The 24,945-nt window shown below is 40.5% G+C and overlaps 2 protein-coding genes across 2 annotated transcripts in view; both read left to right on the forward strand.

Annotated features, from left to right (window-relative positions):
- Window positions 1-11,089, forward strand: part of HSPA12A (heat shock protein family A (Hsp70) member 12A) — an 85,207-nt gene extending 74,118 nt beyond the window's left edge. Inside the window, exons 8-12 of the mRNA XM_037905439.2 lie at window positions 2,620-2,706; window positions 3,318-3,422; window positions 4,370-4,628; window positions 5,298-5,401; window positions 6,704-11,089. Coding sequence (XP_037761367.1) covers window positions 2,620-2,706; window positions 3,318-3,422; window positions 4,370-4,628; window positions 5,298-5,401; window positions 6,704-7,338 — 1,190 coding nt within the window. The 3' untranslated portion in view covers window positions 7,339-11,089. The remainder of the gene's footprint in view (window positions 1-2,619; window positions 2,707-3,317; window positions 3,423-4,369; window positions 4,629-5,297; window positions 5,402-6,703) is intronic.
- A 7,865-nt stretch (window positions 11,090-18,954) lies between these two features.
- On the forward strand, window positions 18,955-24,945 carry C7H10orf82 (chromosome 7 C10orf82 homolog). The gene is made up of 5 exons (XM_007056320.4): window positions 18,955-19,012; window positions 20,117-20,338; window positions 21,997-22,183; window positions 24,147-24,247; window positions 24,791-24,945. The coding sequence occupies exons 1-5, from the start codon at window positions 18,955-18,957 to the stop codon at window positions 24,943-24,945; spliced, it is 723 nt and encodes a 240-aa protein (XP_007056382.2).

Below are 24,945 nucleotides of genomic sequence, written 5' to 3' on the forward strand. Positions count from 1 at the left end.
ACAAGTTTTGATGGTAATGTAAAGATCCAAATTATCTGCTAGTGTAAATTGGTGCAGTCCATTGACAGTTGTGGAGTTGTGCCAGTTTACCCCCGCAGAGAATTTGGCAAAAGATCTTATACTTTGTCATTTTTTCCAGCTCAAAACAGCAAAAGCAAATGGAAGATTCTGCTAATAAACCCATTCAAGACATTTTATTTCTCCCTGTCCTTAATGGAAGCCATTTTTTTTTTTAGTTGACAGGATGTGATGACCCAGTTTGCCCCCAGAAATTTCATAATTAATTAAACTGATTGAGTCCTTTTAATAAAATAGCATGTCTTATTTATCTAGATGAAATAATATTTAGCCACCACAATTTTAGCCCTGACCATGCCACAAAGACCCCGACACAGGTTTATTCAATAGTACCCCAGGTAAAATTTTCACCCCGGCACAAAGCTATAAAGAGGCTTTGCTCAGGGGTGTCTCTTAATGGGCAGGAGGACAGAAGCATCCCTCCTGTGCCTAGACCACAGAACTTCTTCACAGTTGGAGCTGGAGCCTGAGAAACTGTGCACCCCTAAACAAGCAATTTTTGGCTGGTGCAACCATGTATTTGTCAATGCATTGGTCTTGCCTCTGCACCTGTCCTCTGGCTGCCATCCTTATTCAGAATGGTGTAGCCCCTGCAGAGCACAGTTCTTACAGAACATAGGGTGCAAACCTGTGTGTGGATTCACACATTCTACCCCATCCTCTGTGTAGCTGAGCCACATGCTCAGGACCTTCCGTGGCCCCTTACTTGGGCTGCCAGGGCATCTATCCCTATGCAAATGAAAACATTTTCTTGTTTGGTTAAAGGGAGCTACAGGGCTGGGCTGTTGAGCAAAATCTGTTCACAAAGTCATGGGATTCTGTCAAAAGTCTTTTTACAGTTATCTTTCTTTACTTAATAAGGTAAAAGCTGGTGTAGACGAAAAGGATTTAATTCAGTTAGAATTAATAGAAACAAGGCGATGAGCGAATTAATTTGGGATTTTATCTAAAATTCAATAAAAGCATGGCAGGGACCCAAGCAAAGCTGAGGAGAGGTCAAGAAGGAAAATCCTTTAAACATAAACAGAAAGAAGCATTTCAAGGACTATTTTAGTGCTGTGTAGTCAAAACAAAAGTTGTACTCTTCAGAATACTGAGGATAAATTTGCATTAAGAGAGGAAGCATAATCTAATGGTTAAAGGAATGTATCTCAGGTCTGATCCAATGCCTTTTAAAATCAATGGAAAGGCTCCCATTGACTTCAGTGGGTATTGGATCAGGCCCTTCTTTGGATTCGATCCCTTGTTCTGTTATTGACTCCGGTGTCACTTAACCTTTCTGTGTCTGCTTCTCAACTTGTAAAACGAGGATAATATTATTTGCTTGCATCACAGGAGAACTGAGGTTTTATTCTTTGGCTTTTGATATCCTCTTGATATCCTCAAATGGAAAACACTATAGAAATGTGAAGTGTATTATCATTAGCTAGCAAAATATAAATGTCTTCTTATATACAATAAATGTACCTTTTTTTCTAATTTTAGTTAGAATTTTTTTAAATGAAACAATATTTTTCTATACCATGGAATGTGTCTGCATTTTTCTGTAGTATCAAATAGATGAGTGAAAGTTACATTGGAAATGATTTAGTAGTCATTTAGTTGCACAAGCTGGGTTTAGAAATACTTTCGTGAGACACTTAGCAAATCACATTACATATTTTAAATGTCTATGTGGAGATTAATTTTCATAAAATGCATTATTGCTATAACTATGTGTTACTAGACTAGACTTCATTTTTAAATCATATGTATTTAAATTGACGTATGCTGGTATATGCAGATATGTAATGGGCCAAATCCTACAGGTCCTCCATCAAGCAAAAGTCTAACTGGAATCCAGTGGGAGGTATGGCTGAGTAAAATGAGCAGGATTCGCTCCCACAACCCAGGTCTATAGCACAAACCTGACAAAGGCCAAGATTTTCAGAAATAACTAATGATTATGGGTGCTCAAATGGAGATATTTTGAAGGGTCCTAATTTTTAGAAGGTACTGAGCAGCTACCCTCCAAAAACTGGGCTCCCTTGAGGCACCTCATCTTAAGCAACCAAAAACGGGGGCACCCAAAATCAGTAATGACTTTTGAAAATCTTGGCCAAAGTGTCCCTTCAATTCCTAGACAGTTTTAAAGTCAATTCTTGATTATTTTATTATGCGTCAAGTATGCCACCTACTGGCAAAAATGCATCTTGGCATTTCTAGAACCAAAAAATGTGTCTGTATGTAAATTTTTCATTTTGTTAATTAAAAATATAATAAATATGTATTACAAAGAAAGCTTTTAAAGAAATCTTAGAGGAATATTTGAAATCCAATTATTCTAAGTAAAGAATAGAATATCTGATATTTTTCTTTCCAGAACTCAGTTTGTAAATTCCTAATTCTAGTACACCAATTTTTGTTCATCTGTTTTGTTAGAACCTTATTGAATGATACATAGAAAGCTCTCATTCTGCTTGTGCTTGCTTCCTGCACTGTATGTTATCAGCTTGTTCCTGCTTTCTTATGCTTAGTAATTTTCTCTCTGTCAATGATTAGCTAAAGAACACATACGTCGTAATCGGCAGAGCCGCACCTTTTTGGTGGAAAATGTCATAGGAGAGATCTGGTCCGAGTTGGAGGAAGGTAGCGTCCTTTTGTGAATTGTCTTTGCTCTTGCTGGTTTTATATTGCTGGCAAAAAACCCACAAATCTTTCCCAAAAATTTATTATGTGCTTTTGGTATTCTCAAAATGACTGTATTTTCCTTTAAATTACAGTGCATACACTGGTCTTAGTCTACAAGACTGAGCTAAAATTTTGCATGCTCTAGAAAAGCACATATTATTAAGCTGATGGGTTGTAAAAAGGATGAACCCAGATTTTAAAATACAAGCCAGAGCATAATGTCCTCAGAATACACCTTGTAAGTAAGCTGGCACTGTAACATTTCTGCAGAACTGTTAACGCAATGGAATGTACACAGATGGCATGCACAATTCCACTTATCATAAAGATACATTCTCCCCACATGGGTGCTTAAATCTGTAGCGTACAAGTTTCACTTCCATTATAAATCACTGCAAATTATTCCATTAGGAACTGCTAATTTTCAAGCCAGATGTTCCCAGTACACATGTTCATGGCTTTCTGCTCGGGATGCCCGCAGTATTAGTGTTCAATATTGCTTAAGTATTAGTAGACTGTTGTGTTGATGCCGATGAAAATGATGCATGCTTGTTGCTGTTGCTTCATAGGTGATCGGTACATAGTTGTCGACAGTGGAGGAGGCACAGTGGATCTCACTGTCCATCAGATCAGGCTCCCTGAAGGACACCTGAAGGAACTGTACAAGGCAACTGGTAAAATTACATTATCCACTACTCATTTCACTTGTATAGTACTTGGAGTTTGATCTTACACCCTTACTGCCAATAAGGATGCTGTGATTCAAAAGGTCTTGCTAATTTCATGTGATTTCTGAACTGCTAGTCAATAGATAGTGTTAAATAACATTGTGTATATGTTTACTATGAGAAAAGTAAAACATCGCCAGCATTGGTCTGACTTCCATCACTCACACGCTAGCCATCTCTCCTCTCATTTAATCTCTCATAGGTCATCTCTAAACTGTGGTGACCTGCCTGGGCATTTAGGGGGTCACTATATGGCTGGCTGATAGTCAGAACAAAAGATTGTTGTAAAGTCCCACCAGGCTATTAACCGAGTGATTTGTTAGAAGAACGGTATTCTCCCGCAGATTCATGTAGAATCACACATGCACCATTAACTTCCAGAGGTAGAGCACCGAGATGGGTCCATCACCCTGATGAGAAAGGTGTGCCCCTATCTCAAATCAAATGACATGGTGATTGGTCCATGGCCAGGAAGTAAAATTCAACTCCCCAGGTTACATTCCCACCCCCAACTCCAGATCCAGTTGAGCTTTGCCATTAGCTACCTGAGACAATCCCTTAGTTGTCATAGCACCCATGAAATCCTGGGTTGGTGCTCTTCTGTATGAGTCCTGAACTATCAGCCTTGGTGACTCCAGTGTCACCAAAGAGGAACCCAGCATATGTCTTTCTCTGTGCAGCAGAGCAACTTATTCATGAACACAAGCTCCATCTTGATCTCCTCATATACAAGAGAGTGTTTCCCTGACAGTGAAAATAGACTTACCATGCTCTGGATCGTTGCATTTTATCATCTGCTTAGCTATGTCAGTATGATCTGGATTTGTATATGATGGGCTCAAATTCTAATGAGCAATACAATATATTAACAATATGTTTTGTTTCTAACACAGGTGGGCCATATGGTTCTGTAGGCGTGGACTACGAGTTTGAAAAACTCCTGTGTAAAATATTTGGAGAAGATTTTATTGAACAATTTAAAATCAAGCGTCCTGCTGCTTGGGTGGATCTGATGATAGCGTTTGAGTCCCGTAAAAGGGCAGCAGCCCCAGACAGAACCAATCCACTGAATATCACTCTGCCTTTCTCCTTCATTGACTATTATAAGAAGTTTCGAGGTCACAGCGTGGAACATGCCTTAAGGAAAAGCAAGTAAGTAGGCAGTTGAACCTGGATAGATTCATAATTAACTACTCACTGCTGGAAAGAATAATAATTAAAATATCCTAATTACAAGTAGTGTAATAGATTGTAGTGAGAAAATGTAATCTAATGATGGGAAAATCATACTGCCTCAGATACAGTTACCAGAAAATAAAGTTATATTCTAGCTTTTCTTAAGAGTTTTTTTCCGAAACACTTGCATCCTGCTGTAGACTTCTTTCTGCGAGTTCCACTAGACCATCTTCATTTATATGGCACCATTTCCTAAGGTTCCACACTGAGACAGTCTCCTGTATTTCTGGCCATATTCAGTGCTGCTAAGAGTCACCTTCCCATTTATCTGATTCTGGGCTGACCAGAAACCACAAGAGCATCTGGTGTAATTTAAAGCAGCCCACACCAACTGTAGCAATTCCATAGAGAGTTTCACCCTTTACACACCCTGGGCCCAGCATGCCCTTCATACAGTGGGTTGCAGAAGCCAGTGGGACACAGCTGTGGGACATAGCTGGCCATTTTTCATACTGCAAGTGACGTACTTAATGTAGAGGCTGTAAATCTGTGAATTTCTTGTCAGTCATGTACTACTGCTCAAGTACTGTCTTACTCTTAACATTAGAACTCATTTTAACAGCCTCCTTTGCTCTTTTGTTGCAGCGTGGATTTTGTCAAGTGGTCCTCCCAAGGAATGCTAAGGATGAGTCCAGATGCAATGAATGCCCTTTTCAAACCTACAATTGACCAGATTATTCAACATCTTAGTATGTATCAAGGTGTCATGAGTCTGTGACTGGACGTAAATTGAAGTTTGATTTATCCAAATACTCATCTATCACAGCCCCCAAACTGGGAATTACGTTCAGTGGGGTAATTTGACCCCACAAATTGGGGGTGAGGAATTTAATTCTCCCAAATTACCCCAAAAATGACTGTCAGGGTTGCTCCAAGTCAGCTAGTATCTTAATAGATATTTCTAGCTATTCTGTAGCTGTTGACCAGGCAATCAGTACTAAAGCTGCATACATTTTATTTCCTCTTGAGCTTTCAGGAATATAAATCATTAGAAGATTGAAACCTAATTAATAGTCAATATCCTTTCTTTCTTTCTTTCTTTCTTTCTTTCTTTCTTTCTTTCTTTCTTTCTTTCTATTATATATTAGAATATTTGGAATATAGTGTCCAATTTTGGGCATCCTATATGAAAAAAATCATAATTATATTAGAGCACAGCATAATAAGGCAACTAATATAAATGCAGCAAAATAGCTTATATATGAATAGAAAATGAGAGAACTAGAATTATTTTGTTTTGACAGATAATTGAGACAGCATGATTGAAGCGTTTAAACTAGGTACAGGTAAATGTAACATTAAACTTAATAGATATGAGTTTTTTGGATAGACTAGAACTAGAGAACATGGGTTTAAGTAAAGAGGGAACATATGTAAAAAGGATTTAAGGAGGTATTACTTTGCAGGTGGAATACATTTCAGTTGAGAAGGTGAAATCAGAATTATTAATATTTTAAAATTGGGTGATTGTATGTAATGTAATCAAGGGAGCATTAGTCAGTTTTGCCTGGGAATACCTGGCTGCTGTCTTGGATGTCAGGACCTCATGGGGGATATTTCATCTAGCAGGCTTCCCTCTCCGCCCCCAGACTGGCTGTTGGATTGGTTTGCACAGAAATGTGCCCGCTTTCATCTAGCAGAAAAAATAAAAATAAAAATATGGCTTAAGAGAAAAATAAGTTTTAAAACGTGTATCTGGACTCTACTACTTCAAAATTTTCTTCTGTTTTGAGGGCCCCCTCAGACACATCCTCCATGTTAAATACAGGACATTTCTCTCCCCAAACGTTAGAATCTTTCAGAACAAAAGACACTTTGGAGGTGTCACAGAGTTTATGGAGCCATTCCAGACACATGCCTTCTTTATGGTCCTATGTGTGGATATTTGTGATAGGGCTCCCATCGTGTCTCTTGCGAGATTATTTCATGGTCTAATCGGTTTTGCCATTAGGAAATTTTCCTAGCTGAGCAGGCTTTGTCTCTCTGTTTAGGTGACTTGTTTGAAAAGCCAGAAGTAACCAATGTCAAGTTTCTGTTCCTGGTGGGTGGATTTGCCGAAGCCCCTTTACTCCAACAAGCTGTCCAGAATGCTTTCGGTTCAAAATGTCGAATCATCATTCCTCAGGATGTGGGCCTCACTATCCTCAAAGGCGCTGTCCTTTTTGGCTTAGACCCCGCTGTCATCAAAGTGCGACGTTCCCCTCTGACCTATGGGGTGGGGGTCCTGAATCGGTTCGTGGAAGGAAAGCACCCGCCGGAGAAGCTGCTGGTTAAAGATGGCACACGCTGGTGCACTGACGTCTTCGACAAATTTATCTCAGCCGACCAATCTGTAGCTCTTGGAGAAACAGTGTCGCGCAGTTACACGCCTGCCAAGCCTTCCCAGTTAGTAATAGTGATCAATATCTACAGCTCAGAGGAAGATAATGTCAGTTTCATCACTGAGCCCGGAGTGAAAAAGTGTGGCACTCTTCGTCTAGATCTCACAGGAACTGATACTTTGGTGCCAACTCGGAGGGAGATCAAAACCCTAATGCAGTTTGGGGACACTGAGATTAAAGCCATGGCCATTGATGTTGCCACTTCTAAGAGTGTCAAAGCTGGTATTGATTTCTTAAATTACTAAAAGTCCCCTCCTACCGTGGTCCATCTGCGAGACTTATTATTTCAGTGTTCCATTTTCTGACTTTCATATATGACACAATCCACTTGAATTTCAGCAGGCTAGATAAGAACAGCCAATAGGTAGAGAGATATCAAGGTTTATTTTCCTCTTAAATGGTCTAGTGAGATTTTCAAAAGTCCTAAGAGGTTTAGGAGCACAAGTCCCATTGAAAGTCAATGTTCCTAAATCACTTAGATGCATTTGAAAATCTCACCTCTGTTAAATAGTATAAACTTGTCAGGTGCTAAAGATTAAGCTGAAGGTTCCAAAATGGTTGCAAAAATTTACCTACAGGATTGTTGTGGGGATTGGTTATTTGATCAGCACTGTCTTCTGACTATGAGAACACATCACTTTTTGGCAGTGTTCATTTGTTTTAGGTATTTTGGCCTAATTTTTCCAAATCTGGATGCCTAAAGTTAGGCTCCTAAATCTGTATTTAGGCACATAAGGAATGGAGACCTGATTTTCAAAGATGCTGACACCCACATCTCCCACTAACTTCGCTAGGAATGGACAATACTCACCAATTTGAAATAATCAGGACTCTTCTGTGTTAGGTGCCTGTGTATGGATTTAGGAGCCTAACAGTAAGTACTGAGGTTTGAAAATGTCTGCCTTTATTTCTAAAGCTCTTATTTCTATAAAACTGAACAGCTGTTACCCTGGTTTAGATTTGCAAATTCTCTGATAACAAAGAAACTTTCCATTTTAGGGGGTTTTTTTTATTAGTATTAATCTGAAATCTATTATTGCATTCTTTGACAAGTTAATCCACTGGTTTATCATTTTGGAAGAGTGCTCAGTTGAGGACTTCCCCAGAAGCGTATACAAGTGAAAAATGGAAAGTTTTCTGGATCAATAATGTTATAAATTTTAAAGTAAACATTTTAGTTGAACAAAATATATTTTGGAAGTGTGCTGCAGAGGCAGTAAGTAATGTGGGAGACAGAGAACAAAAGCCCCAGTTCCTCAATGAGTGCCCGCCAGACACCAGAGTTCAGTGCATGCTCAGGGGTCTGTCTGTAATGCAGGCAGAATACACTACTGCGTGTGGTGTCACCATGCTTTCCAAATGGTACGGCTTTACTAAGATGTCTTCCAACACTCACACAACTGGAGCACCGCAGCTCCAGATAGGGCAGTTTTCATTTTATAAAAAACTGTGGATGAGCCAGTTCTGGAACCCTGCATCCCCCATGAACTGGGAAGCTCAGATTCAAATCCAGACCCCCATCTAATCTTGAGGGCTTGGACAAACCTGTAGCATCAGCTGAAAAACACTGATATTTTTAATACTTTTATCATTTTTATTTTAAACAAGGCTGCCCCTTCACCTGCTGCAATGTATTACACTTTCAAGACATTGAAAGGTTAATTATTTACCGGAACCCTTTTCCTTTAGTTAAGCATAGGTTAAAACCATAGAAGCCATTACTGACGGTTTTTGAAAAAGGAAGCTTTATCAATCACTTTAGTAATTTATGCCCCAATTCTGCACTTCTTACTTGAGGATACTGCTTAACTGGGATTTTGCCTAAGAAAAGAGTGCAGGATTGGGCCCTTATATTCTGCCCTTGAATTCTTTGTCTCTCTCTTGCAGAATTCCCTAGTTGAATGTGAAAAAAATGTACTGAATTAAATAAAAAAGGGACTGGAAAATGCTAGTAACATTATCTGGCTAGGTATTTCTTATAGAGTTACAAACTGCTTGCTAGCATTGTTTCCTGCTGCTTGCTCTGCTTAAAGTGTTAAATATAAGATTTCTTTTGGTTGCCTTTCCTGGTTTACAAATAAGAGAACCTTTAAGATGAGTTATGAACAATATAATTTTATGTATATACAATATTTAAATACTGTACAGACTCTTTCTTTCTACAGTGCTATTTTCTTGTATAAAAATGCTCTTCGCCTCTGTTGATTGCATTCCTCTGTTAATTTTAAATAATACAGATTCTCACTCAGCTTTTGTAATTATAGGCTTTTAAAGATGGTAGGATGTGGAATGTGTAAGGCTGATCTTATAATAATGGGAGAGCAGTGTTGGTGTGTCAGAGAACACAACCGTCTTCCTGCAATGCAAGTCAGACCAGTTGAGCATACTATACAGACATGCTAGTCAGTTGCTGGGGTTTTTGTTTCTTTTTTCAAATGGTCCCCATTTCATTTTCAAGAATGCATCATGATAATGAATGACTTCTCCTGTAAAATATGTGAAAATTTAGAACTTATGCCTTGAGACTTCAGATATATGACACGTACTTACCCACCTACCTAGGGAAGGCTATGTATCATGACAGATCCAGGCTATGCCAGCCTGCATGAGTTGTGGATCTGGCCCAATACTTTGTCTAATAGTGCCGAAATATGACTTGCATAAAGAAAAGCAGGTTTAAGATCCTTACATCCAATGTTAAATTATGTGGGTCCAATTCTGCATAGACTTGTAGCCTGCAGAACTCCATTGATATTAAAGTATTTACATGGCCTTAAGTCAGTGCAGAAGTAAGGCTAATAATGCCTTGTTACATGGATGCAATACCCACTGAATGGAGATCCAGCTGGGATTAATTTGTCCCTGTATTTGTGAGTGTTGCTTTCAGCATGTCGGCAGTGAATGAAGGGAGCTCTGCAGCCCCTCAGAAATGTAGCTCCTGAACAGCAGTGATTCTCTGCACATTTGATATTCACCTTTTAAAAGATTCAAACTTGATCCAAGCTTTTTGTTGTTTAAAAGATTTTGTTGTTGTGAAATGAGAAGAGTTTCCACACGTTTGCACCCCACCTTCCTCTGCAATCTAATGGGAGCACTGTAAAACTTATTTTCCCAGAACTGAGGATTGCTGAGCAAACGACCACTCAGTCCCCAATCCATTCCCTTGACCTCCCCCCCTCCCCGCAAAATAGAAAGTCTAGCCTTTTAGAATTAGAACTAGAATCTTACACTGCAACTACATGCTGTAGTTTGTAGCCCTTTTAAACAACTTCAAAATATAAGTGGCATATGGAAGCCCATTTTAACAACATAAATTGAACCATCTGTTAGGCTGGTAAAACTGGTATGAACTTCAATAGGACAAAAGTTTCTAATTGAGTTGTTCATGGAATAGACGTTCAAGTGTATTCTGTAGCAAATTCCCTGCAGAACACTTATCAATAGGCATTTCAGACTACATTGTGCTATTTTAAGCGAACAAACCCTCCAGTCCTTAGGCAAAACTCCCAGTGACTTCAATGGAAGTTCTGCTTGGGTGACAACTTGAGAGTTTGACCTAAAGTTGCTTAGCTCTAGTTTGGAAATTAGCAGCTTGCTGTGGTTGAGTCTGATGAATGTACAATGATGGTAAAGACAGCATGTATCAGTATTCTTACACTGATTTTTATATACAGGAGATTGAATGCGTTATTATGAGAAGGCCTAATTACATATTGCAGAGATTTAATAGCTGAGATAAGCTGCATATTTATACTACAAAGTGGCTTAAATGGATGAATGGCATAAAAGTTGTTGGGCATAACATTACAGTACTCACCTGCTTGGAGTATTCTTAAACTATATTATAAAATACCAGTCATTGTGGTCTTGTTCACCTCTCTGTGCAAGATAAATTTCAAATTTCACCGACCTTTGGAGCAGTTCACAACTTGTTAGGATTGTACCTGAGTACTCTTGTGTCTTCAAAAGTGTCCAATAAAATACAATAAAGCTCTGGATTTTGTGTGATAGAGTGTTTTATTACTGTTCATCTTTGGTTTTAATGGAAAAATTGTTATAAAAAGTATTGCAAATGTTTTTAGAAAGTAGCAGGTTTTAGCATAGATTTAAATATACTTCTCCTGCATTTGCTTATTTTTTAATGTGCGCAACAGAGCAAAGATGGCATAGTTTACATATGTTGTAGATTATTAGGAGACTCCTACTGGTTGATCCAACTCTCTCTATATTGTTAGATATAGCTAAGGCATAAATGGCTTTGTAATGCCAAAAAGCATATTATGCACTCTTGTATACTGCAAAGATATTATGAACAATGAGAGAGAGCTGGGAAATGGTTGGCAGCACAATTAGAGAAGCACATTGCCACAGCTTCTATATTTTAAGGTACATTAATTACACAACCTCAAGATATTAATTTGAGTTGGCCTCAAGCCTCAGAATTCAGATCAGGATTATAAAAATCCCCCATGTTCAGTGGCTCTTTGTATCTATTTGTATTTGTACCCAAATTCGGTGGCTACAGTTTTGATTTGGACTATTCTAAAGATAGGGTCCAGTTGCAAAATTGTGATTCAGTTCTTGATTTGGAGTCTGAGTATTCTAACGCTCAGGTCTGCTGGTTTGATTCAGGCTGATTAACTCAGAACATATTTTGAATATTAAGTTTCTTTGTCCAATCTGAATTTTTTTGCCGTATTTTCAAAACAAGTTTGAAATCTTGCTATTTATACAAGGCGACAAAAATGAGTTAGCGCTCCCATAACAGAAGATACAGCCTTTGATTCTCTATTAGGGCTGAGTTGTGCTCGGACATAGTGGAGAATGGCAGCTGCAGGTACCTGTTTGTAGCTCCCTTACCTTTGGCCATCCAACCCCATTGGAAGTTAAAGCAGCAGGGAGCTATTCTAACTACTGCCGTTAGGATAAACTCCCTTTTGGAGCTCACACCAACAGAGGAACCACCACAGCGGTGGGGGCTCCACCATATCTCCTCCTGCCTCTGACCCCATCAGCTTGACCCAGGCCTACTTACTCCTCGTTATGCTGAGGGATGGGGATGGGGATGAAGATGCAGCTGACCTAAGAGCTCTTGGGAGATGTAGTCCAGCCCGGAAGCTCAGTCCATAGAGGTCAGTGCGCATGGACATGAGGCGCAGCAGGTGAGGCAAACACAGATTAATGTCAAACTGGCCCAAAATTAAATGTTTGGTTCCACAAAATTAAATATTTTGATTCGGATCAAAATGAGGGGGAAAATATATTTTGAGGCACATCAGAATTTTCTCACAGGAAATTTAAATGTTGTGAAAACTGCATTTTCCATTGAAAAAACATTCTGATAGAAAATTCCCAACCAGCACTAGTAAGCAGTATACATAATTCATCTTCAGCTTTTCACTGCCTCAAAGGAACATGACAGTGTTGTCCTTTCCCACAATTATTTTAGTATTAGCTCTAGAGCCCCTCACTGACACAGCTAGAAAACACAAATGTTGTAAAAGGGGTAAATCCCAGAGCATTGTGTCTACTAACGTTAAATGATTCTATAGAATCACTGTCACCTGCTTTGGTGCTGGAGTCCATGTAAGAATTTACTGGGATTAGATAGATCATGGAAATTTTAGATGTTTGCACTTGGTCTAGTTAAAAAATTAACTGGGTTAAAGCGGAAAGGCTGACATTCAAGCTTTTGTGAACGGAGGACTTCAAAGCATTTGTTCTAAACCTTGCTTATGGAGCTCTTTAAACTCAAACAGATCATTTTATAGGATATATTGAATAAATGTATTGGACTCTCAACACTTTAGGCTGCACTTCACATAGATGAACTATGTCTGTGCAATATTTATGCTATAATTCATTTCTGTGTTTATACTGGGGGACTGTACCTTTGAAACAGTGGATAACACAGAAAGTGACCATCACTCATTTCATTCTCTCTGGTCACTCGATTACAGACCTAAAGGTCGCAATATTGCAACAAAAAGACTTCAAAAACAGACTCCAACAAGAGACTGCTGAATTGGAATTAATTTGCAAACTGGATACAATTAACTTAGGCTTGAATAGAGACTGGGAGTGGATGGGTCATTACACAAAGTAAAACTATTTCCCCATGTTTATGCCCCCCCCCAACCCCCACTGCTCCTCAGACGTTCCTGTTAACTGCTGGCAATGGCCCACCTTGATTATCACTACAAAAGGTTTTCTTTCCCCCACCACCGCTCTCCTGCTGGTAATAGCCCATCTCAAGTGATCACTCTCCTTATAGTGTATATGATAACACCCATTGTTTCATGTTCTGTGTGTATATAAATCTCCTCACTGTATTTTCCACTGAATGCATCCGATGAAGTGAGCTGTAGCTCACGAAAACTTATGCTCAAATAAATCGGTTAGTCTCTAAGGTGCCACAAGTACTCCTTTTCTTTTTTCATTTCATTCCGTTTTGTCTTCAAGTAGATGATAATGGCCAGCTGTATTAAAATACAATAAAGATATTTGAAAAAGAATCCATTAGTTAACAAAATTCACCCATAATGACCATGTCTGTCGTACTTGGAAACAGCATTTGGAAAATAATATTTCACAAGCTAGCAATCTGGTCAACCGTCAAGAGGCGTACTGCAGACAGGAGATGTATCAAAATGACAATGTAATGACCTCCCCACAGTTGAAGGATATATTTTGCTTCCTGGTTACCGCCAAGGAAAGTGTAATTATTTGTGTGTGTAAGCACAGATTCTGGGTGTGTTAGTGAGTGTAGTAACGGATGCAGGTGTGTGTAGCACAGGTTGTGTGCTTGTTCGAGGGTGTAGCACAGGCTGTGAGTGGGGTGTACAGCACAGACTGTTGTTGGGTGCAAGTGGATGAAGCACAAATTAGGTGCTTGTTAAGCCCTGTGCACAGATTGTGAGGGGGAGGGGTGCAGTACAGACTGGATGCGGGTGTGTGCGCAGACTGGATTGCGTGTTTATTAGGGGGTCTAGCGCAGGCTGTGTGTGAATTGCGGGTGAAGTAGAGGCTGTTGGATGCAATGGTGTGTGTAGCCCGGGTTGGGTGTTCATTAGGGGTGTAGCACCGGCTGTGTGTAAGTGGAGTGTGCTGTGCAGACTGTTGTTAGGTGGAGGACCGTGCAGCCCAGTCTGGTTGTTGGCTAGGGGTGTAGAACAAGTTGTGGATCAGTTGAGCGATGGAGGAGGGGGTGACGGTGTGTCACAGGCAGAGAGCGGATGCCCTTTGGGGTTACAGTGGCAGTTGTCAGTCCCAGGCACAAATGCTACCTAGTTCTGCTGCTGCCCCGCTCTCTGGGGCTCGGGGCTAGGCCCTGCTGGGTTATCTCCCCAGCACAGCTGCACTCCCAGCCCCCGCTATCCCACCCGGGCTGGCTGAGGTCACAATGCCCTGGCTGGGTGCAGGGACTACAGGTGGCAGCTGTCTCGGCAGAGCTCATCCAACTGTGGAGCCTAGCCAGCGGCAGGAGGCACCTGGTGCATTTGGACCTGCGGAGAGCTCTGGGTAAGGGGCCCTGGGCTCTAGTACTGATGCCCAGCCCAGTGCCTGTCCCTGCCAGCCGCCCCCTGTAGTGCGGGGCCCAAGCCTGCTCCCACTGGGAGCTTTGCAGGGACTGCAGCAGCAGCAGGAAGCCTTGATACCCCCAGTGCAGGGCTGGGTGAATGCCGGCTGCCAGGGGAATCAATAACAAAGCCCCACTCTGCCTTCAGTGGAGGGTAGCTTCCCCCATGGCCGTTGCGCCAAGCAGGAAATGTTCAGTTCCAGCTGGTGCTTTTTATTGGGCTCCTTAGCTGTGACTCGTTATGTGTGGCCCACCTGAATTTCTCTGAGCTTTTTTATGCCCACAGCATAATCAGCACTATACTAGCTAATGTTGACTTCCACAGACTACTAGCTACAGCATACTAAATGGTAGTTAAAAATAAATAACTAAAAGCCTGGTGGTGTTATACTTAAACACCTCCTCAGAGTAGATTTGTCCCCCTGAGTATAATGCCATTTTTACCTGCACCTTAGAGGCTTGTGCATGAAAGTCCCAGACAAGGTATTTTAATTACACAGAAAAATCCTAAATTAAAAGTTGTAGGCGGGGCTAAGACCCTGGATCCTGCAAACAATTCCTCACATACATCTCAGATTGATAACTCCTTGACGCAAGGACTCTCATTTACTGTAACAATGCTTAGCACGATGGGGCCCATGTCTAGCCAAGACTCCTAGGCATTACCACAGTGTTACTACTGATAATGACAGGTTTCAGATTAGTAGCCGTGTTAGTCTGTATCAGTAAAAAGAACAGGAGGATTTGTGACACCTTAGAGACTAACAAATTTATTAGAGCATAACCTTTCGTGAGCTACAGCTCACTTCATCGGATGCATCCGCTGTAGCTCACGAAAGCTTATGCGCTAATAAATTTGTTAGTCTCTAAGGTGCCACAAGTACTCCTTTTCTTTTTACTGATAATGATGATGTGTGTCTGCAGGATCAGGCCCTAAAGCTGCAGGCTTTCTAGATGACATATACAGGCTCTCTTAAGTGTTATTATAAACTTTTATTTCCCTAAATTACCCCTGTAGTTTAGCTCAGATGAGTTTTTGTACTTTGACATTTTTCATCTAAGGTGCACAAAATGATTTTCATACAATATGACTCATTACAACAAGCTGTCCTCCTTTGTCCTATCACCCCAGAGGTGTTAACTGCCCACTTCACCTTGAATGGTTTCTTGCAACATGTTAAATCCTTATGCTAAATAATCTGTTCCATTTTGCATTTAGTAGTGACATGCTGACCAACTTTCCCAGACCTGAGAAAGAGCTCTGTGTAGGTCAAAAGCTTGTCTCTCTCACCAAGAGAAATTGGTCCAATAAAAGATATTACCTCACCCATCTTGTCTCTCTAATATCCTGGGACCAACACGGCTATAACACCTCTGGAAATTTAATACAACATCTAATTCAGTTTCATGTTAGGTATAGGGGTCACTACAGTGGAACACACAGCCACCAACCCCCCGTGGGTGCTCCGGGGCTGGAACAGCCACACACAGAAACAATGGTGGGTGCTGAGCACCCATCGGCAGCGCCCGTATCAGCTCCTCCCCACCAGCACTTTGGCAAGTCGGCGCTTATGGTGGAACCCAGCCGCTGTTTACAGCCAGTGTTGGACGTTTCACAGCAGCAGCATACCACGCTTAAGGCCAGGAAGAGATGAAGAATATATTGTCCAATAGAAAGAACAAGGGCAATATTTTGATATATTAGAATTTAACCCTCAACCCTTACAGAAACTGCCTTGGGATCCTTTCACCTTTCCTTCCTCAAGGGTTGGGTTGGGTGGCTGTGCCGCACCAGAGCCGCACTTCAGAGTGGGACAGGTCGGCCGTGGCTCCAGGATGCATAATCTATAAAGTACCCCCGGGATTTCAAGAACTACAAGCAAATAAGATCTTACTTAAAATGCGATTGTCATTGTATTTCCACTGACTTTAATAAAGTTACTTCTGATATACACCAGTCACAAGTAGACCTGTCTATCTTTATAAAGTGTATGCACTGATGTCTATGCAATACATTATGTGCTCATTCAGCTCCATGCTCAGGATAGCACTGTTCCCTCACAGGTACTTGTCACTGGTATTTAAGGGAACTACAGTGCTGGTGGTGGGGTTATATCCTGACTTTTCACTTCAACATCCATACTTAGTTGTGGCATAAGGTACTATTGCGCATATACATGGATGGCAGAAACTGGCTTTTATTGAATAACTGCAGGGCTGGTATTTTCTAGTCTATACCTGACCCCACAGCTCGTACTGCTAAGCAGTTATTCCTAATGTGTAGCTGACACTTTAATTTCCTTACCTTGAGGTTCTTGCTCTTTTTCTACTAGCTTCTCAGGGGGCAGGTCCTTTCCTTCATTTATGTTATTGCAATGTTAATTTTACAGAGACACTGTTAGAACTTAAGAACAGCCATACTGGGTCAGACCACTGGTCCATCTAGCCCAGTATGCTGTCTTCTGACAGTGGCCAGTGCTTCAGAAGGAATGAACAGAACAGGGCAATTATCGAGTGATCCATCCCTTGTCATCCGGTCAGTCAATTCTGTCAGTCAGCGATTTAGGGACATCCAGAGCATGGGATTGTGATGCTGAACATCTTGGCTAATAGCCATCGATGGATCTGTCCTCCATGAACTTCACTAATTCTTTTTTTAATCCAGTTTTACTTTTGGCCTGGCAACGAGTTCCACCGGTTGACTGTGAATTGTGTGACGAAGTATTTCTTTGTGTTTGTTTTAAACCTGCTGCCTATTCATTTAATTGGATGATCTCTGTTTCTTGTGTTATTTGAAGGGGTAAATAACACTTTCTTATTCACTTTCTCGACACCATTCATGATTTTATAGATCTTTATCCTATTCCCCCCTCAATTGTCTTTTTTCTAAGCTAAACAATCCCAATCTTTTTAATCCCCCCTCATATAGAAGCTGTTCCATACTTCTGATCATTTTTGTTGCCCTTCTCTATACCTTTTCCAATTCTAATATAGCCTTTTGGACATGGGGAGATTAGAAGTGTGCTCAGTAGTCAGGGTACGGGCGTACCATGGATTTATATGGTGGCATGATATTGTCTGTGTTATTATCTATCTTTTTCCTAGTGGTTCTGTTATCTTTTTTGACTGCCGCTACGTGTTGAACGGGTGCTTTGAGAGAACAATCCATGGTGACTGCGAGATCTCTTCCTTGAGTGGTAACAGCTAACTTAGAACCCATCATTTTATATGTAGAGTAGAGATTATGTTTTCCAATGTGCATTACTTTGAATTTACAACACTGAATTTAATCTGTCATTATGTTGCCCAGTCGCTCCATTTTGTGGGATCTCTTTGTAACACTTCACAGTTAACTATTTTGAGTAATTTAGTATCAGCTGCAAACTTTGCCACCTCACTGTTTACCCCCTTTTCCAGTTCATTTATAAATATGTTAAATAGGACCGGTCCCAGTACAGATCCTATATTGCAGGTATCATTCCACCTGTCCCAAGAGGTATGACTTTTCCCTGGTGTACTGTTTCTTCTGGCATGTCATTGCCGTTTTTTGGTCCAATTTCTTCAGGTTATTGTATAGTCAGGAATTTGATCATGGTGGAGTTGTCACTGTCATCTAGATTTCCATTAAGAAAATGAGTGGAGGTACAGTGGTCACCTTTAAAACCTTGTTGATTTTGCCTTATGTAAATAGAGATAGTTACTTCAGTGCAATATTTGCAGCTATACTTGTAGGAAATACTTGAAATACTGCAAATACAGAAGTAATATTAACTTAGGCATGATCTAAAGCCTAAATATAATTTAGCTAAGGCATTACCTCAAACAGCAGGCTAGGGCATAAGAGGGCCTATGTACGTATTTCAGTAGTGTAAAAATAATGTATGCATGTCTGGCCAGTATTTTCCCTGGTACCTTAATGTTCCTTTCCAGGTATCTTAATTTAATTGCACAAAAAACCTTGTGATTTAGCTGTATATTTTTCAAAATTCTATTGCATGGCATTGCTTAGTAGAAAAAGTGAATATTAAAAAAGAAGTATAGTATATTCTGTTCTTGATTACACTGGAGTAATATTATTGAGTTCAGATGGCTGCAGTGAAGTTACTCTGAGGTTACACCAATGTAATAGATAACCTGAATTTGGCCTGTTAGCTGAGTTTTAAGATTGCCTAATATTTATTCTTAGTAATATAACAGATATGTCATGAACTGGCTTAATTGATATTAGGATATAAGTTCACGTATAAATGTCCATTTTCTTTCAAACAGGTACAGAGAGAGCATGAAACCAAATCAAAATCCCGTGGATGTGTGCAATCCTCTGATACCTGGATACACAGGTAAATAATGTGTTTGGGCCACATCCTGACCTCCTTTCTCAGCTTTAAACCCAACTTAACTGGCCAGTGGAGGATTCCCCTACATCATGGAAAATCCCCTGGTGACAAAAAGCTGCAATAGCAGCTACCGTATCATGATCCTCTGCTCTATTTTACCACAGGGATCAGGCCAAAACCTGGCAGCCCTGGAGTTGGGGGAATGTAAACATGCCTTAAAATCGCCCCCTCCCTAGACTTTCAACATGCACAGCTCATCTGATCTGGCGAATTTGGGCCAGAATAGTAGCTTTGCATTTGAGTTTACTTTCTTGGATTAGTTCACATAAGAGCTGGACCTGATCCACGACATTTGGATCTGGAATTAAACCACCCCAATGTTCAGAGATAGTTCAGAACCAGGATTTTGGCTCATCCAAACTTACAGAGTTTGTGGTCAGTTGCAAAGTTCAGACTGACAAAATCCAGGGACAGTTGGGAGTGGGGTTTTCGTTCAGCCCCATCCAATTTAAATCAGATTCTTATCTCTATTTCTTTAGCATTTAATATAGTCATAATAGATTCCGGTTCAATGTTAAAGGAATATGTAGTTGTGCTATACGCATCTATTCTTTATAATGAAAATAAGTTATTACATGATGAAAGTCTGCGTTGGGGGTTGGTCTCCCATATAAAAGACCTACATCTACTTCTTATAATTCAGGAGTTCATTTTAATACAATTTCCAACCAAAATGAATGATCTGAAACTGCATTGTCAAAGCATCATGTAAAAGAAGGACAATAAAAAAAAAAGAAGCATTTCAAACCACCCTTCAGACTGACATTTTGGTACAGTAAAGAGAATTGCTGTTAGCAGAATTGATATGTCATAAGGGGATTGTACTTTCATAGCCCTTGTCAAAATGTGGCTTGTTTCTAAGGTCATAGGAGATCACTGTGGTTGTAACCATCTATATAATTTCAGTGTACGTGTGTAATGTGAAGAACTAAGAATGGCAGATAATGTTCTATGGTTGTTTGATAATTTCACTCTTTCTGTAAATGCTTGCAATATGTTCCATTAGATTTTGTGAGCTTTTAACATTTATTCTGCTTACTCTTTTAGGCTATGTCCCCCAAAGATTCTATAGAATTGGCACTAGTTATGGAGATGATTCAATGGCATGTATGACCTCATTCCACAATGCTACTCAGAGAAGCAGAGACACAAAGGATGGGCTGAGATACATAGCAGCCACTACACCCAAACTTCCATCTATTTGCTCCAATGAAGATGTTTTACAAGCACTTTATGACTATAATTATAAACACCATCCTTATGTGCTAGGTACTGTATTGAAGTTGTAATGAACTTGATTTCAGCCAAACATTCAATTAATGTTACTAGTACAATGTGAATTATAATTACAGTCTTCAGGGACATAGTAAGAACCAAATTTTACCTTCAGTTGCTAGCACATTGCTCTGATTTCTGTGGGAGTTACACACACATGCATTCAGGGACAGAATGTGGCCCCTATATCTTTCATTTCTATTCTAAATCTTGAGGTTTTCTCAAATAGGTGTGTTTATATTTAAGGGTAGAGTCTCATCTTGATGTGAAACGTTAAACATGGATCTTGCATCAATTGTAATTGTTATCCAGAAATCCTTCCATAAATGGGGTTCCGAATAGACTCATGCAATAGCATGCTCTCAAATTGTACTATTATCTAAAAATCTGAAGCCAATGTTTTCAAACCTAAATGTAGAGTAAAACCAGCCTGCTGTTCTGAGGGGCTAAGCACTTACTGCCCTGACTGACCGCAGTAGAAACTACAAATGGCCACCATCCCTGAAAATCTGTCGTCTTATCTGGGTATCTAATTTTATTCACTCAGATTTGAAAATATTGGCCTGCCGTTCTGGGGCTTGATTTTGCCACCTTTGAGTGAGAGAGAGAATTCTTAAAGTAGTCTTGAGGAAAAGCAAAACTTTTTCATTTGATCTTGTGACTCATGTGGATCTCAGGATGTCTCATGTATCCTGGTTTTCCCTTCAGCAATAGCTTCTTTCCCAATCTTTCCTCGGGCTCCTCACTCTGGGTAAGTGAGCCTCTTTGTGGTTCTTCATGATTCATAAACTGTGAGAATCCATGAACTCCAAACACCAAAGCCCAAACACGACTCCAAGTGCTTTGACCCTAGCTGAGCTCAAACCCAATTGCCCGTCATGGATTCCTAACTACCAGCTGCTGCAAGCTAGCATTTCTCATCTGATCCAAAGTGTTCCAGGACTGTAAAAGATGTTCAGAACTTCCTCCTGCAGTTACCTTAGAAACGCCAATGTCATCAGATAGAATGTTCCTGAGTGACAGTTCTTAAGTCTGTAACTTGTGCCTTTCTTCCTACATCACTGACTAGCAGCCAGCTCTGTCTGAACGTGGCAATCCACAAAAAGACAACGTTGCAGTTTAGAATAGAAAGTTCAACTGTGTCCTGTTGAAACTGCAAGGCATCTTTCAGCAGGTAGAATGTAATTTCCTGTGTTGGAATTTTGACAGGCCATGGATACTAACACATATTTATATGAATGAGTTTATTCCTTACTTAGGCATTGTTGCAAACCCCATTACGTTCAATGGAAAGACTCTTACTGGCTTCAGTGGGCTTAAGATCAGGTCTTTAATGACCATTGGCCAAATTCTAAAGTCCTTTCAGAGCCTGAGGAAGGACTGATTCAAAAATGAGGAAGGACTTCAGGATCTGGCCCCATAAAAGAGAAAAAGTTATCTAGGCACCACTAAGGGGCATATCAAAAGTGGTGAGACCCACCCACTCTTGGTGATATAAAGTGGCTAATGAACATTTTATGAAGCACGTCAATTAACTGAGAATATTTGTTATAAGGCAGGAACCTTTTTATCCTCTACGGTAAATATAAGCAGATATTTTCTTGGTCAGTTAGGTGTAATTTTGAGGTGGCATTTATTTGATCATTTTTCAGGTACTGTAATAACTAAGAGAAGTTTACTAGAGCCACCAATTCCCGGTTGGACTGGGTTTGTGCCTAGAGCAAGGGTCACGGAACTGGGATACGGTGTTCGTTACCATGAAATGACAAAAAATTGCTATCAGGATTTTAAGAACTTAAGAGATCGGGTCTGCTATGATCCCACCAGCAATTTCCACAGGTAATTTTATACTAAAATACATCAATTGAAAAGTACTATATAAGATGGTGATGATGATGATGTTTAATTGTATGGTGGAGTAGAGCAATCAATAAATATAACCTCACCAACCACTAAAGCAATTAAAGGTAGTAGGACAGGTAACAGGCTTACATAGACTTTATGGGCTCTCCTGGGGCATGATTGTCAGGAATCTGTGTACCACACCATTTGTAATATAAAGCATCCTTTTTTTGGAAAGACTGCAGTATACTGTGTATTTGTCATAACTGTATTTTAAAACCTTCCTTATCTACAAGAGGTCCTGAACATAGACAGCACACAAGAACTACTGTACACAGAAGGATGTTGCCATATTTTGGTTATGCTGATATTCAGACCTTTTCTGTTCACCACTTGAGCCACAAACATTTTTTAAAAAACCTCATTGTATGAAGCCCTGATGGTAATCCTTTTTTCAAGTATTTCCAGTACATCCTGCTGCATGGTGGATCTAAGACCTTGCCTACAATAATCTCAGGCACTGGTATAGTTTAACTGGTGCAAACATCTAGTGGATTTTCACCAGAGCATCATTATTTGCCCCAGTGAGGCATATACCAATAGCTGAAAGGTCAGTGTACAAAAGGTCTACATTCTGCAGCCTGCGTAGGACTGAAAATTCAGTGTTGATAGGAGGAAAAGCTCTTGGGAACCTCGCTTTTAATCCAGAAAAGCACATCAAGTGTCTGCTTATTTCAGTATTTAATTTAATTTAATAGAAAATCTCTGATTCTTTTTCTGCTTACCTGACATTTGCATTGCCAATGAAATTTCAGTTTGCCTCAAAATTTAGTGTTGACAAAGCCTTAGCAGCTGTCAGCAAGAGGCAACGAGGGCTTGTGAGGGGGAAGACAAGTGAGCTGGGCTTTTGTCCCTGGGAGGGCAGGAGAGTTGGTCTGTACCACTATAAGCGGAGTGGGCCAGGCCTCTTACTAACTAGGAAAGGATTTGGAGCAGGGGGAAGAGTGTGGCTGTGAAGACTTGGGAGTTTGAAGTGCCACAGAGGGGTGGTCAAGGCATCGGAAACAGGGTTTTCCCTTCCCAAACTTGGCAAGAGGGAGTATTTCCCTTCTTCCCTCCTCCCACTGAGTGACAGATGCTGCACCTCTGCAGGCAACTTCCTTCTGCCTCCTGCTGATAAGGAAACACACTGGCCTCAGCACATCCATTTTCCTCCCAGTACAGTGCACAAGCCTAATTGTGAGTTGGTGTTTCCTACACACACACACACACACACACACAGAGCACCCCACAGATATGTCATCACTGAGCATATGCTAGCACTTGCTGAGGCTGTAATTGAGGTTTTGCACTATACTGTGAGGAAGTCTAATACGTTGTGTGCTGCGAGCTTACTCATCTGTTGGAAAGCGTAAGGGACTTATGTTCACAACTCCCCTTACACAGCCTCATCCATACACCCCATTTTCCTCACAGGTATACCTATGCACCCAGTGACGTTGATGGACTTGCATGAGTTTAGCTGTGAGCAGAACTTGGTCCAATGAATGAAATCCTGTCCCCAATGAAGTCTAAAGGAGTTTTACCATTGGCTTCAGTGGGGCCAGGATTTTAGCCAATTATTCTAAGAGAGGTTCTTGTATTTAAGTGTATGGTTTCAGTTGCGATGCTATAACAGTCTCTCTCTGTTGATGTCAGTTGGATCCCATATTCCATGCACATGCAAAACTCCCTGGAAAGGCAATGGGTGTTTGGGGTGTGCAAGGAACACATGAGTGTTGTGGGCATGTGGGGAATGCCTAATGAACAGAACACATACAATTGGAAGACAAGGCCACGAGAGTTAAAAATTAAGTCTGTTAGTTATGTGAAACATGGGGACATGTAAGCAAATTCTGAAACACTGGAAGTTAACTTTTGAACTGGATACCTTCTGAACTGCAATTTTGTTTTATTTTAGAGACAAAATGCATGAAGTTAAAGTTAGCAAAGTTCCCAACACATACCAAAGATTCTACAGGCCTGAAGGGATGCTGCCAAAATACAGCGGTCATATTCCACGTAAGAATTTAGAATTTCTGTCCTTTAAAAACATACGGTTTGCTATTGACACATTGCTCTCCAGCACTGATTTATTATTTATTTATTTGGAATGTTATTACTGTAGCCAATAAGAGTGCCTGTTCAATGCTCTGGGCGCCCTTGACAATCCTTTAAAAGCCCATCTAAATACACCTACCATGTCAAGATTAAATAACCCTGCAGCAACATGAATATAACAAAAATAAATTAACCACCTCACAAAGCCCCTTCTCAAGTCCCACACAGTCCCTAGCCTGCCTCACCCATTCATCCATCTCCTTACAAGCAAGGTAGAAAAGATAAGCCTGCCAGCAACTTCTGAAAGCTAGCAAACTTGATCGGTTGCGGACAAAGTGGAGAAGTGAGTTCCAAAGGTTCAGGGCTGTAATGGAGAACAGCCTGCCAGCCACCCCGTCTCCTTTTTCTTGCACCAATGAGGCATAGACAACCTCCACTGACTGCAACAACAGCAGTATTTCATGAGACTTTAGGGATTAACCAGTGGACATTCGTTTCTTGCAGATGAACATCTTGTCATTGGGAAAACCTTTGGAAACCTGTGCAGAAGTTCCTCGGTATGCACGCACACGGAGGAGTCCTATGGTGCACATCTCGCGAAGAAACATAATGCCATGCTGAAGCTTCCGAAGACCTTGAAATGTAACATGAAGAGCTGA

The sequence above is a fragment of the Chelonia mydas genome, chromosome 7 (genome assembly GCF_015237465.2).
Source record: "Chelonia mydas isolate rCheMyd1 chromosome 7, rCheMyd1.pri.v2, whole genome shotgun sequence".
In the NCBI taxonomy this organism is placed as follows: domain Eukaryota; kingdom Metazoa; phylum Chordata; order Testudines; family Cheloniidae; genus Chelonia; species Chelonia mydas.